At 40.7% G+C, this 15113-nt stretch overlaps 1 protein-coding gene across 1 annotated transcript in view; it reads left to right on the forward strand.

Annotated features, from left to right (window-relative positions):
- The first annotated feature begins 1029 nt into the window (after window positions 1-1029).
- KYNU (kynureninase) overlaps window positions 1030-15113 on the forward strand; it is a 54206-nt gene continuing 40122 nt past the window's right edge. The window contains exons 1-3 of the mRNA XM_009588170.1: window positions 1030-1198; window positions 6805-6925; window positions 13769-13851. Coding sequence (XP_009586465.1) covers window positions 1030-1198; window positions 6805-6925; window positions 13769-13851 — 373 coding nt within the window. The remainder of the gene's footprint in view (window positions 1199-6804; window positions 6926-13768; window positions 13852-15113) is intronic.

A 15113-nucleotide genomic window follows, 5' to 3' on the forward strand; every position in this document is an offset into this window, starting at 1 on the left:
CTATTTCTGCCTGTTCCCTAGAGTTTTTCTGTTGCTCCTGGGGATCTTTAAAAAGGCAGAGAATATTGTGTGGTCTAACTATTCGGTTCCTCAAACTGGGGAAACCACCCAAGTACCTCAGTGAGCCTCTTGACTGCCTTCTGCAACGCAGCAGGCAACACTGGCGAAGTTTTGCCCTAAAGACAGAGTAAGTGTCATGAATTTTCTTTGCCAATAGATCCATAAAGCCAAGTGCACAAACGCTATCTTGAACACAATGGTGTCTCTGAGCATTACAGTTACAGAACTATTCTTCTTATAAAGATCAATGAGCTTGTAAATTTTGCAGATACACTTTTGGATATTCTGTTAGAAGCTATGGTCTGTCATGTTTGCAGCTTGACTTGGGCTTCTCTCCTTTCCCAGGACAAATGGAGCTAAAACACCAGGATATTCAGTGTAGCTAGAAGGAAATATTAATTCAAGGTCCTGGTCTTGAAAGCTACATTTCTAACGATGCCTTTGTCTGCCGTCTGTATCCTGCCTGCTCTGCCCTTGTACGTCAGCATGGCTGTGCACAAACACCCCCTCCTATTTTTAAGGAAGAAAAGCTGAAAGAGGCTGAACGTTGCACAGCCTGGAAACAACTTCAGTGTAGCTGAGCACAGACTGCAGAAACAATAATGCTGCTTCTGGTTTTGAGATCTCAAAATTATGAGTGACACTTCAGCACTTGTAACTGCTATCGGTCTGGTGGGAGAACTTAGAAGCTGCTGACGTAGCTTAAAAAGGAAAGAGAATCATATCTATAGAGAGGGGAAAAAAAAAAGCCTTTGGGGTTACAGCAATATGTTGCCTTGGAAATACTTGAATTGATCTGTTTTACCATTCTATTCAAATAGTTCACTTTTTAAAAGCTTTACATCAAGTAAGTTTGGGTCTTGAATGATGCAGCTTTAGTGGCTGCTTATCAGCCACTCGTGAATATGCATACTGCAGGAGCTAAACTGGGGCATTTTTCATTTTAAGGTGAAATTGAATGACCTGAAAATGGATCCATCTTCTCCTGCGTTACCAGCAACCATTTTAGAGCAAACCGCCTTGCGGCTAGGATGCAGTCCCGCAGACAAGAAACTTGCTTTTCACTTAGATGAAGAAGATGAGTTAAAGCATCTTCGTGAATGTTTCTGTATCCCAAAAGTCAAGGATCTGCCTCCAAGTGAGAATTATAATTACCGTGGGGGAGTGGGGGGGAAAGGGTGGGGCTTCACACGTTCTGCCTGTGTTTGTCACAAATCTTTGGAAATCGTTGTCACTTATGAGATAATTGAGCAATTGCAGTCATATCTGAGCACAGTATGTCCCTGATGTTGCTAAATCAATCCATCAACTTATTCTAGCACCAAAAGCTTTGTGCTCTCATTGTCATCCTGAACAAAATGCGAGGATACAGCACTTGCATGGTGCTTATGCTGTCAGTCAGCTGCTTTGAACAATATAGTGACTGATTGAAAATTATAGGCAGAAGCATTTCTGTCTAATGGTTTGAAACGGCAATGTAGCTTACAATAGTTCGGAGTAGTTGCTTCCTTGGTATAATATAGTTTGGTATTATCTATCTAGTTACAATTATTTTAGTTAATGAAAGAGATGATACGTATATTATATTAACATTTATGCCTTATTGCTAGTAGTAGAGATGATTTTCTTCCTGAGGCCAAATGGAAGGCTGTGCCTTAGAACAAATAATTGATCTGAGCAAATAATTCATAATGAAACCTTTTATTTTAAGATCTTTCCCACCTTCCTCATGAATTGCCTACAAATGAATAAGTTCACATGGCTTCAATGTAGCCATGCAAAATGGTTCTCAAAATTTTTCTGCTTCCCTGGTCTGTAGGTTGTTTTGAGGAGCCTGTGGCATGCCTGGGCATGGGAGCAGGGGTACCTTTGATTTATTGATTTATTGAGCATTTGCTTTGAGGTAGCACTCCTCGCCTAGCGAAAGTACAAAACAGTTCCACGGGTTTTTTTGTACCCACCACTGATGCTGTGTCTGGCCAAAATCATGAAGGGAAATCTGGAGGGAGCACCCGCCTATGGAGGCAGCATGGTCCTGAGCTCTTCTCCTTCTTCCCAAGTCCTGTCTGGGTTTCTTTTCAGCTCACATGTCAAATACATGGGGAGGAAAAGCTACCCCTGCTCTGCAGGCCCTGGTCATAGCACACTGGAAGCTGAAAAAATGGCATATTGTTTCCTTAGATGGTGAACATAGATAGGCATAGTCATGCTCCTCCTTTTCTGCCTTGGCAAAAAGCATCTATGAAAAATTAAAGGAAAAAAAATCATAGAACTTTCTTAAAAAATATTTTCATTTTCTGATAAATGCAGATACAATATTTTTCTGAAAAGAACAGTGCTGATGGTACATGAGAAATTACAGGTACATTCACTAAATTATATCCAGTAAAGATCTGTGATAGAAAATGGTATCAATTGTCTGAATTCCTGGACATCTTTTGAAACTATCTTTGTCTTCAGTATCTTTCTGCCTAGAGATGATGAATGTTGGGAAGGCAGTCAGCTCCTGTCCTTAGGATAAGGACAGATAAATCTTAGTTCTCGATGTAGTGGTGGTATCGGCTTATCTTTCCCCACGTTTAAATCCTTGAGTTTTGCTATTTATATTATTCAGAGCAGAACTGGACACTTTACAAATATTTAAACTAGGTGCTTCCTCCGCACTGAGGAAGTGTTCTCAGCCTGTCTGCCAAGAAGTCATTTTTTTCTCTCTTAGGATAAGGACAGATAAATCTTAGTTCTCGATGTAGTGGTGGTATCGGCTTATCTTTCCCCACGTTTAAATCCTTGAGTTTTGCTATTTATATTATTCAGAGCAGAACTGGACACTTTACAAATATTTAAACTAGGTGCTTCCTCCGCACTGAGGAAGTGTTCTCAGCCTGTCTGCCAAGAAGTCATTTTTTTCTCTTCTAGTATGACTATTCCCTACTCAAAGCCACTTCAGATGCCGCTGTGCTGTTGCGAAATGTCCCTCTGAAGCTGGAAAGGTGCTGGAAGGCAGCTCAATACGACTATTCCGTACTCAAAGCCACTTCAGCTGCCGCTGTGCTGTTGCGAAATGTCCCTCCGAAGCTGGAAAGGTGCTGGAAGGCAGCTCACGTGGCCATCGCGCTGCTGCCCCTAATCTGGCCGTGCTGCTGAAATCCAGCTCAGCGAGGGCACCTGGCCTGCAGCCGTGTCTTTGACGGCAGCGTGCGAAATGTCTCTCAAGAATATGAAAGGTCACTTTGCAGTGTAGTGTCTCAGCAGCTTCAGATTAAAGTATCTCCTGAGAAGTACGTAGAGGTTTTGATACCCCTGTGACAGTTTTCATTGCTTCCCTTCCAACGTCCATTATTGTTTGTTTATCAATTACCGTAATATTTAGACTGCTGATGTGTTTTTTTTTCCCCGCAGTTACTATAAGATTTAGTCCTGAGCCTGTGTATATATATGTTTTAGTGAAGATAAGCAGCCTACGTAGTAGTACCAGTTGAACAAAGAACCCATCATTCTTGTGTTCCAAAATTGAGGAGTTTTTTCCTCTTCTTTTTCCCCTGCCTCTCTTTTCCGTGCTTCAGCTGTCACCAGGAACAGCTTCCCCACTGAAAAACAGCAGGGGTGTAAAAATATATATATATATATATTTACATTGTGTGTCTATACGATAGAGACAGATCTCCCATGACATTTATCTGAGTAGAGGAGCGGGTCCTAGATAACATGCTTCTGAAGATAAATGTCATTACAGATATTAGCCATCAAATATTCTTTATATATTTACATAAAACATTACAATGAGGTTTTAAAATGAAGCCTTACAAGAAGGAGATGAGAACATCCATAGGAGACGAGTATAAGATTACGTACATAAAAATATTTAGAAGGTCATTAGAATAGTTTATTTTAGTTATCAACTTATAAACTGTCACAGCTGTTTGTTTGTTGTATCGATCAAGCGGAAACCACTAGCAGACTAACTCCCTGGCAAATCTTTGAGTTTTTATGTGCAAGCTTGAGGGACGAGGCTCAGGTGAGCAAATAGGAAAAGATGACAGCAGAAGATTTAGAGAAATGTTTGGATCTCCTCGCTCTTCTCCGAGATGACAGCAAAGGCTCTTTAATGCTTTTTCGTGCACTGGGGGGAGGTAGGAATGACTGGATTGCAGCTGGCAGTCGGGTGCCAAATCACCAATCTGATTAAAGCCATGCCTTGCGCTTTGTCATCTTGTAAAGGAATAGAGCATCATTTGGGTTTCTTGGGAATAAAAAGATGTCCCAAAGTGAAAGTGTTGAGCTGTATTTCCCTGAAGAGATGGTTAAAGGTAGTGGTTAATCTTATAAATCTGGCTCTTTGTTTGGAGGGCTTGTGAGGGGGGTGTAGGAAGGTGGGGAAGATGGAATCTTTTATCCCTCAGCGAGGGATAGGACTCAGATAATGTATAAACAGATTTAGTCCTTCCTTTCGGGTTAATAAAGACATTGTATTTTTCCCTTTTGTTTGGACTGAATATTTCTGAAAATAAACTTGCTTTTTCTTTGAGGTTTAAAAGGTATAGAAATACATCTTTAATGTAGACAAATGGGTATATTTAGTATGCAAAATGTTTGTTATTAGATGTGACTAGTTTGCATGAATCTGAGTAGGTGTGGGAATAATTTATAATGTATCTAATTAATCTTAATGTAAATTATTGTTGCTGTATTTTCCTATTCAGGCCACTCTAAGGACACATTACAATAATTATCTCCTCTTTGTTTTGCACCAGCCTTTATTTCATTAATTGTGCTTATTTCCTGTTTGAATATTTCAATATACATTGCATGTCTACCGCAGCTCCTCCAGAAATAAAAAGGGCCAATACTGTGAGAAATGAGGGTAGAGTAATTTGGGGAAAGGCAAGAGCTAGTCTTAAGAAAACAAATGCGTTACTGTGAAGAATATCACAGTGACCGAGGAAATGTTGGAGCACAATAGTGTGCTGGTCAGGAGAAGTTGTGAAATGACAAAGATGCTGCAAAACCCCAAGCCTAGTTTGGGAAGCCGCAGTTGTCCAAAATGAGTCCTTTAATGATGTCAGAGAGGGGGAAGTAAACAGCTTTTTGTGAAAAGGAAAAGAGAACAGCCCAATACAGAGTTGATAACATGTCAAAAAAAAAAAAGAGAATATCTGAAGAAGCAGGTGTAAAAGTAGAAAAATACTCTTTGTCAAAGCGGTAATGCCATCTCTCTCCAACAGTGACCCAAGAGGCGTTTTTGTTTAGAAAGGACTGTGGTACAAGAAAAGCTAACTTGCTTATAATGCCTTACCTGTTTTAATGCTTGATTGGAGTATAAAGAGTATTAGTAAGATTGAGCTCCAAATTCTTGAGCAAAGATCCTTCTCTCTATTCCCAAGGAGACAGTATTATTGTGTTTCTTGATAGGAAAAGAACTGTTAATAGAACCAATTTAGGAGCATGGATAATATTTATGCCTCTCTGTTTTCATTCATATTAGAATAGAGATAAAAAACAGACATAGTATCTGTAAAACAGATTAGGCTGAAATTGCTCTCTGACTTATGCTTTTTAAAAGCTTCTAAAGCTTTCATTAAGAAATTACCCAAGTTGTCTATACTTCTGAAAAATGTGTTTCTGGTGAAGTTCAATGAAGTTGGTAACTGTTAGTGCAAAGGGTAGTAAGAGACCCTTCGCAGGCATCTAATCTATTTTTCTACAGCCCTAACATAAAATTTTCACAGACAGAAATGCAATCTTATAGTTTGCTTCTAGCATGTATCTTAACGTATTCATTCATTTGATCTTTTTTCTGAGGTATATCAACCATATTTACCAAAAATACATGTTATGTTAGCTTTGGGGATATTCTAAGTATATGTATAGATGAATGCAAATTACTTACTACTTCTAGAAGGTCACCATCACTTGTCCCTCCAAGAATCTCTAACATGAGAAATAATAGAAGAAGGCAATGTTTGGATTGATAGATGATGACACGGGGTAATTAGGTTGTTCAAAACCTCACTAGAGCTATTATTTATAAATTTCTACCGCCTTGCTTTTCTCCTAATCATTGAAAGGATTTGTCAACATAGATTTCCTCCGCCTCAGATGATGATGACATGAAGTGCAGCCCACAATATATGCTGACAAGACAAGAACTTTTGAGACTGCCTTAAAATATTCTGTGCAATGACTACATTTTTCTAAATAGCAATTTAATCATGCAAGTAGAACTTACATGAAAGGCACAGATTTACCTAGTCTTAACTTGTATTAAATGCACAATTCAAGTAGTTTCACGACTCGGAGTAGGAATATATTGATGATGGAAAAAAGTGGATAGCCTGATCAGGATAATGCTCCCTCTTCACTCACTGTTGGTTACAGACCTGACAAAATCGGTGGCTGCTTCCCACACAGCCCCAGAGACCTGGGGATTTAATGCTGCCTGAACTCATATCAGCTCCAGAACAAGTATAGATGGACTCAGCCAAAAATTGCTGGAGGACGAGGGGAATAACTACTTGCAAATTGCCCGGCTGTCCTCCTCCTTAGATCCCTTTGCAGGGTCACCTGCGTGGTGTCCTGGGAGGAAGGTCAGGATGCGGCACCTCCATTCCTGCGTGGGGACCACGGTGTCCGAGGCAGCTCCAGAACGGGCAGAGCTCTGGGTGTTGGCACACTGTGTGTGTGTGTGTGCTGTCCCTCCTGTGCTCACTCCCACCTGCGTGTTGTTTCTGTGGTTTCCCTCCGCAGCTGATCTGAGCCTGGTGAACGGAGAGGAAAGCTGTGTATACTTAGCTGGGAATTCTCTCGGGCTCCAGCCAGGAAAAGTTAAAACTTACTTGGATGAAGAACTGGACAAGTGGGCTCGAACGTGAGTACACAGCAGGGTATGCGAGATGCTAACCCATGCTTCAGACAAGCACTTTGTTTTATTTTGGGATCTGTCTTGAAAATGCTTTACTAGAAGGATAGTGTGTTGAAACCACTACAGCCCAGGAGTAAAACACGTTCAGGGTTTCCCTAGCACTATTTAAATCTCCTTTAAAGGTATGAGCAGTAAAACAGGCAAAGAGAAACTTCCAGCTGTGATAACCCGTGCTGCGCGCAGTGGCTCTGCTTTAGCTCATCTGGAGGACTTCCACGGTTTAACCATCCCCATCCAGTTGCTATGTGTATTTATACACAAGGCACGCAAACTCCTTTGGTTACTGCTGCTTGCTGGTGAACATGATTCAGTTTCAGGCCCTGTGATTTTCTGATTAGTATTTTTAACTGCGTGTGATTCACCCTGCAGGCCTTGCAATGGGCAGTTCTCCTTGAGATAGCACCGAGCACAGGTGGTGCTGCTGCCAGCGCTGGCAGGTTTTTGGCTCCTCTTAAACCAGGTCTCTGCCTGACAAGTTCATTTTATTTAGAAAGAAGCATTCCTGTCTTCTCAGGAGCATCTCGGTGAGGAGCTGAAGGTGGATCGCAATGAGGTCTGCTGAATGGAGCTGATGCAGGAGAGACAGGAGGGCAAAAGAGGGACACATTTCAGCATTGCAGGAAAAGGGGCATTGCCGTCGTAACAGATGGGAAACTTTTAGATATATATAGGGGGGGAAAAAAAGCTTTTTTAAAAATTTGTATTATACTTTGTTTCCATGGAGAGTCTGTGCTTTGAGATGTCCAGCACCTGCCTGAGCAGCTGGAGCAGGGAGGAGTAAGGAAAAAGATAAGTAAAAACCAGGAAGCCGAAGGTGGGAAAGGAAAATAACATCCAGATGAGTGAGTGAGCTGGAAAGGAGACGAACACTTTTATGGGGTGCAGGATATGAGTGGAACAGACGTGATTTCATGGTGAGAGAGAGCGGAGGAAATATAGGAAGGCAGAAGAGGAAAAGCTAATTCTGCTACCTGGGCAGCCTTGTTTCAGTAGAAATTCTGTAGATGGAGGCTTCACAGTGTAAATGTGAAAACTCTGTAGCTGCTGTTTCACTTGTTAATACATGAATTTTGTGGGTTAATAAAAATGGTTTATTGTTTCCTGTTTATTACTTACTAGTGAGAAGAAGGTTGAGAATGAATGGGGATGAATGTGAACTTTGGGAAGCACTTGTTCCTTCTGGTTATTCATTCAGCACAACACTGCAGTTTCTCCAGTCATTTGAAAAAATTGCAACCCTGTCCATTTCTGTACAATTATCGGACTTTATCAGGGAAACAGCTGATCTCTTTCGAAAGGTAAAAGTCAGATAGCACTTATCTGTTAGTGATGTACCAGGAGTGCAAACATGTTTCAGCTCCTTCACTGTACCTTTCATTGGTTCACTTCCATTCTTATGTTTGTCTTTGCTACAGTAAAGGATTTTTTTTTTTCTCGATGATTATAAAAGATCTGAAAGAAAAGGGTAGTCAGCGAGTTTCTCCAGAAAATCAAAAGTACCTTCAGTAGCTGTATCTAAGGGGGAAATATGGCTGAGCATGATTTCAAGCCATTGGAAGAGAGGGAGCAAATCTAGAAGGCTGTTTGGCCTTCTATAATACAGCTAAAATACAGCTTGGCCCCAAACACCTTACCCAGAATAAATCAGAAAGTTTAAAAAACAAAACAAAAAACCCAAACACAAACTAAACCCAATAAATACCCGCAACAGAATCCTGCTAGCTGCAGATGCACCTTAAAGCACCTGAAAAAGTCAGGGTGAGGTCAAGCTCAGTTTGAAGAGAGCTGATTAAGAAGCTGATGGGCAGGATCAGATGCTGGGGGCTGCAAAGGAATGAGGGGTTGGAGATGCACAAATGGATGCTTTTATTCCAGTCACCAAGGATAGCTTAGCAAAATCCAGTCTAAGGTAGTAGCTGCTACCAGCCGAAGCCTGTTCAATGGCTTGTGTGTTGGCAGTGTGGAATTTAGTGTCTGTGGCTTAGATAAATAAGTAGCGAGAATGTAAGAAATGGCATGCAAATTAGGTACATCCTTCAAGTCAGCAATGATATAGACTCTGGCTCTCTTATAAATTGGTTTATCGCATTTTCTGTTTGTTGTGTCTTGGGACTCATCTCAAATAGCTACTATGCTTGTCTATTTAAATGGTTTTCACTGTTTATAGGTGATGGCAAGAGTGAAAAGGAAGATTACCTGGTAGCTGTTGTCAAGGGCAGGGAAGCTCACAGCTTTAGCTCTGCATGGTGATGGCAAATCGTTAGAGTAAGGCCTGGAAAATGAGAGGCCTTTTCATGCGTTTCTTTCTTGTTGTGTTCCCTCTTACAGTGTCACTGTTCTTTTTTTCTCCCCCCCCGCCTTTAAATGGTGGGTTATAGCTTTCTTCTCTTACATCTGCCTCCCACATACCTGTTCTGTTTTTGTATTCTTTCTTTCCACATTCCTCAGTCCTCCTTTTTTATGCTAATGTATAAAGACTACAAATTCAAGCCACTGGCATTCTTAGTACGGATTAAAAAAGAGCCTTTGAGACTTCACTTTTCTTTCTGTTCTGATTTCAGCTAAATCCAAGATTTATTGAATGTGGGGCAAAAGGGGATGAAGAGTTACCTCTTCTGTGCTTAGCCCAGAGTAGCCAATAATCCAGTTTTTTGGAATCTAAAAGACCAAGGTTCAAGTGACTTGTTTGGTTGGATAAAGGCCAATAGGTGCTTTGCAGTGTCTTGTTTTCCCTTCCCCCCCCCCCAACTGTTTAAGCAATTAATGTATTTTATAGAATCATTATTGCATGAGAGCATACTTGCTGCAGCGGGTAATGTCTCTCACGTCCGAGTAACTCATTAAAGTGGAACTATTAAAACAGAAGGGAGTCTGCCGTAGCCAGTTGTTATGCTCTTGCGAAGGGCTGGTGGGGTGATTGGGGAGCGGAGAACCTGCTGAATGGAAGTCTTGAGGATTAGAGTTGTTTAGTTGAGCAAAATGAAGACTGAAAGGAAAAATTATTGTTCTCTGTGAATGTATCAAGGGGTAAACATAGGGGGGAAAAAGGAGCCACTACATGCTGGCACACTAAGTATAAACTGGGAAATAATAAATTTAGGCTAGAAACTAAATATGTATATATACATCTCAGTATTGAAGTAGTCTGGCAACAGGCTTCTTGACATGAGTATAGTAGACAAAAAAATCCAAGTCTGTGGAGGTCTTTATAATATAGCACCTGCAGTAGTAAAGGACTGTTTTCAGTGAGGCAAAAGGTATCTTTGGTTCTGTGTGCTGAGCTAATCCTGCAAGATATAACAGCCCTGCAAGCAGGAGTGCAGCTTGGCGGGGCTTGGTCATACTCCGTTTGACAAACCCATTTCTGCCATTCGGCAGCAGTCATCTCTGCATTGTAGCTTTCAACAGGCTGTGTGTTAGAGCTGTAAATGCCTGGTTTAATGCCCTGGGTTTTCTACTTTTGCCTTCAATATACTGCTCCACACAGTTCTTTTTCTTTGGATATGTCTCTCTTTTGGCTATTTCTTTGCTTGAAACCATTGTCAAGCTTAAGAGTCTGTATTGGCTTATTAAGTACTTTGCATCATTTTTGGCAAAGCAGCAAGAAGGAAATTTCCACTTGAACAAGATTTGGATGAGCACAGAAGATTCCTGAAGCTGGCAATTAATTTAAATCCCTTTTGCTACCTCCTTTGAAACCCTGGGATCATATCAGAAAATGTGTTTCTAGCTCCCCTTTAAAGCAAGCTTTAAATCAACCAGACCTCAGCAAATAAAATGTGGCATTGTGATTTCTTGCCAAATTGAAAATAAAATTGTAACCGACTAAAAATTAATTTGCACAATGAGGAAGTCTCACAGTAGTTTAAGAAATAATTCTGTTTGTATGATGCTTTATGATTTGGTGGGCCATGTTTTGTGTTCACTAATTTGGGTACCTAGATTTAAATCTCTCTCTTGCTACCTAGGGTGCAGAGGGAACAAATGAGACGTAGGCTATCCGTGTCGGAGGGGAATGCCAGAAGCACTGCAGTCGTGTCCTTAAAGATTATTACCCCCAGTGCCTACCAGAGCTGAGAGAGGGGTGGCATAATATACAGAGATATAAATTCTCTGAGGCAGAGCATAGAATTTTACAACCTGAGTGTAATAGGATGTATTGTGCCATCAGCAAAGGCTACAGAGTTTCATGTGATTAAAATAAAAAAAGGGTCCAAGAATATGCCTTTAACTACCATTTTAGCTGCAATAATTTTTGTCTCTTGGCATTTATATTGGCCATCAAGAGGGAGGCAAGCTGTAAGCTGTGCCGTAATAATAATAATAATACGAATAATAATTAATGCTGGCTCTCCTCTCTTTCAATATACTTAAATTTCTATGTTTTCTTTTCAAAATAAAATTTTCTCATGCCCAAAATCTCATATCTGTTTTCATGATAACTTAAAAATTTATTCTGAAATTTTGTTAGTCCTGTGTGCTGGTAGAGAGCTTTCATCAGTAAATTCCCATTAGAAGGACACTAATGGCTATAAAATCAAAGAAAGCTAATGAAAGAGAGTCCCATAGGTACTTAGGGCTTCTTTTTCCCATCTTATTATGTTTGCTATCCTCTTTCAGAAATACAGATCCCCTTGGGCTGGGAGCCACTGAAAATCTTTGGATTTTTTTTTTTTTATTTTAACAGTCTGTATTACCTCAGAGTCCCTTGAGCCCTATGTTACAGTTAAGAATAAGAAGGGAAATTAGCAATAAATGTCTTGCTGTTTGTGAAACACATACCACTGTCTTCAGGGAAAGCAGCTGCATTATGGTCTGATAGAAGGGAGGAACTTTTAGCACTAATCCTGCCCCTTACCGCATTTTCTCCCCTACCGACCTACTGTCTTTATTCCTCATCTATGAAATGTTCTTGTAAATGAGTGCTCTTTCACACTGCCCGCTTTCTGCTATCAAGGTCTCATCAGAGAGCAATTCTAAAATGGAGAAAATCGGTCAGCTAGCGTACCGTGACCCTATCCAAGTTAGGGATCGGGGTCCTCCTTGTCATCTGTGTGGGGTTGGACTTGTTGAACGTAGGGAGGTTATTTTAGCTGTAAGAGATGTTCAGTTGTACCTGTGTCCTCCTTCAGCTGTTGACCTAAACTAGTCCAAAAGCAAATGGTATTTTTGCAAGGATAAGAGGCATGAAATGGTTAATAGAAATTGTGCTTTTTGCAGCAGTTCTTCTTTTCTTTAGGACTGTGGTTCTTTTGGAAATATCCCTAGGAGACGTTAATTAGACCCAAGTCAATCAGAAAAGGTCTGACTGTAAAACAGTCAGGTAATTTGTGTGGGAGACAACAAAATTCTACCTGAGAAGGGAAAGTAGGAGGTGGATAGGGAAAACCAATCTTTTGGGTTTTGGGGGACTAGCTGGTAGTGCCTCATATGCCCCCCCTTTCGCATGTCTTATTCCGCCAGATGTCTTCTCACGATTTTGAGTGAACCTTGTGTGCGTGTTCTTCTTTAAAAGGTTTATTACTTGTTCTTTTTTTTTTAATTATTTCTCTCATCATAGATTTTAGGGCTTTTTTTGCTCTCTACCCAGTTTTCTACTGGTGTTGTCCCTGTTTTGAAAGAGCTTTATACTTGGTTTGCCTCAGCTGCATGCAGCCTGGCATTTCCGACTTTACAAGCACCCTGTGGTGCTCAGCAAATATGAAAATCATCTAGTGTGAGATGGAAGCCCAGAGCAATGTTCCCCTGGATTAGCACCATTATTACTTTTCTCAATCTGCATTCATTTGCATTTAAATCTGTATGCTACATCCTGCATGTTTAAGAAACTTTGCAACTTTTTATTTATATATGCATGGTGGCTACATTACAAGTTTACTTCTCTGTCACATTTCAAGCAAAAAACAGTTCAGAGCACTTAATCCAGAACTGAATGTACATATCTGTCACTTCAGATGCATTCAGTGAAGCAAAAAACTGTTCAGAGCACTTAATCCAGAACTGAATCTACATATCTGTCACTTCAGATGCATTCAGGTTTAAGGTGCCCGTATGATCCACTGTAGACAGGAACAGTTTGCAAAATAAAGTTTTTCAATGCCCTCTGTCAAACCAAAAAGCTTTATGCACACACTTAGATCTAGAACAATTTGGCAGGGAGAAGAGAAGCAATAAAAATTAGCAAGCAGGTCTGTTTGGGCAGGTGCTTCCCTGCATATACATTAAGTACCTGCTGGTTTATGCAGCAGGGCGAGTTGAGACAGGAGATTCAGGAGGATAGAAATTGTTTCTGACAAGAAATATTTTTGTCTGGGAGCAAGGCAGTGTTCAAGTCTACCATCCTCTGCACCACACAATGTCCAGGTGGAAATGCCGATGGAGTAACTCTGCAGGGTGTTCTCTGCTCTCTGTGTAGCTTATGTGAGCTGGGGTTAGTGGGGTCCTGTCCTGCCCTTTCCTGGCGAGCCTGTTCCCACAGGCTTCTTGTACCCATGCAGCCACTTCCAGCGGGCTTGTGAAAAAGCTATCCTCTCTAATTTTGAGGGATTCATAGAGGGATTCTGAGGGTCAAAATAAATAATTTTCAAGCAATTGAAAACCTGTAAGAAACCAACAAATGAATTGCATTCGCTATGAGCTTTAATGGCATGATAAAAGTGCTGTGCTCATCTTAGGCGAGTCGTCTCCTCCTCCCTCCTCCAAATGTGGGATCTCCAAATCAGGTAGGTTTCTTAGGACTGATCCAAAGGGAACAGCATATGTTTTCATCGTTTGCCTTTTCCTTTTCAGAGGTGTTCATGGCCATTTCAATGGTCAGCGCCCGTGGGCTTTGGCAGACGAGTGCATCCTGGACCTGATGGCTGAGCTGGTTGGTAGGTGTGAACTGCAGGGAAAAATCTTTCTCTAGAAATGAAAACAAATTTGATTTCTTTTAAGATTGAAAGTCCTGGAACTCTGTAACCAGAACTTAGTTCCTTGCATTGTTCCTTGCATTCTTTTGTTTTAAAGTAGTTTTTCTGACTGCGTTGTGCGTGGACTAACACTTTACTTTAAGGCTGCAAGTGATTTAAGAGATGAATGTGTGTGATAATATATGAGCATATGCATATTACAAAACTAATTGCAGCAAAGGGTTTCTTGGAGCATCATAAGCCACTTGGTCTAACACGTGAAGCCCTTTTAAAGGGCACTTGGCGTTACAGATTCTCAGTCTCTCTCCTAGAAGTAAACCAATGAACTTTCCGCTTTGAAAAATGATTTCTATCTAGACATTTTCTGCTTTCCCTCCTTTCCCCGCTGCTAAATCCAGCCTCATATTTGAGAACTACTTACGTTAATGAAGCAGATAATTGGGGCAGGACCTGCTATTTGTAAGTTCCCATTACCCTGCTGTACCCCTTGAGGGGTCTGCGGTGCTGCAGGACCTTGGCAGTAAATGCATCTGGTTATTCTAGAGATTTGAGAAGGAGCCCTGGAGACTTCTCCTGGTGAGTTTGCCAGCCATGAAAGCAGTCGTCTGAGTCTGAATGCAAATTTCCTCTATCGCCTCTTACTCTAACCTGTGTGTAGTTGCTGAAATAATCTTTCACTGGGATTTCCTTCAGAGTTGTTGCTGTCAGAAGGGGGAAGAGAAATGATCTTGGCAGGGTTTCTCACAGACCCTTTTTCTCCCCAACCCTTACAGTTGTTGTCAAGGCTAGGTTAGTAGATTTTAGCGAGATTTGGCCAGTATTTCAATTTAGCTGTTGAAGGCAACTGTCAATACTTGACTATCTGAACTGAATTATCATGTGTTCATTTGTGCCTTCACTAAGGAAAAATATTACGCTTAAATTGACCTACTGTACGCTAGATATTGTCTCGTAATTTTTCCTCCAACTATAGACAAGTGTTCAATGAGAAAGTGATGGGTTTTCTCCTTCAAGAGAAGCAAACAGGGTCTGAAAAATTGGAAACAGAGACATTAAGGAATGTTTCATGACAGGTTTATTAATATATTTATAAATAAAGTCACTTCCTGACTTCTTTATGAAGTTTCCAAATAGCTAAAATTCTGGACATTATTATTGGAGCAGAGCAAATATAAGAAAATATTGTTACAGTTGGTCTATCCATGATGTAAGCACTAAGATAA

This window comes from Fulmarus glacialis, unplaced genomic scaffold (genome assembly GCF_000690835.1).
Source record: "Fulmarus glacialis isolate BGI_N327 unplaced genomic scaffold, ASM69083v1 scaffold962, whole genome shotgun sequence".
Taxonomy (NCBI): domain Eukaryota; kingdom Metazoa; phylum Chordata; class Aves; order Procellariiformes; family Procellariidae; genus Fulmarus; species Fulmarus glacialis.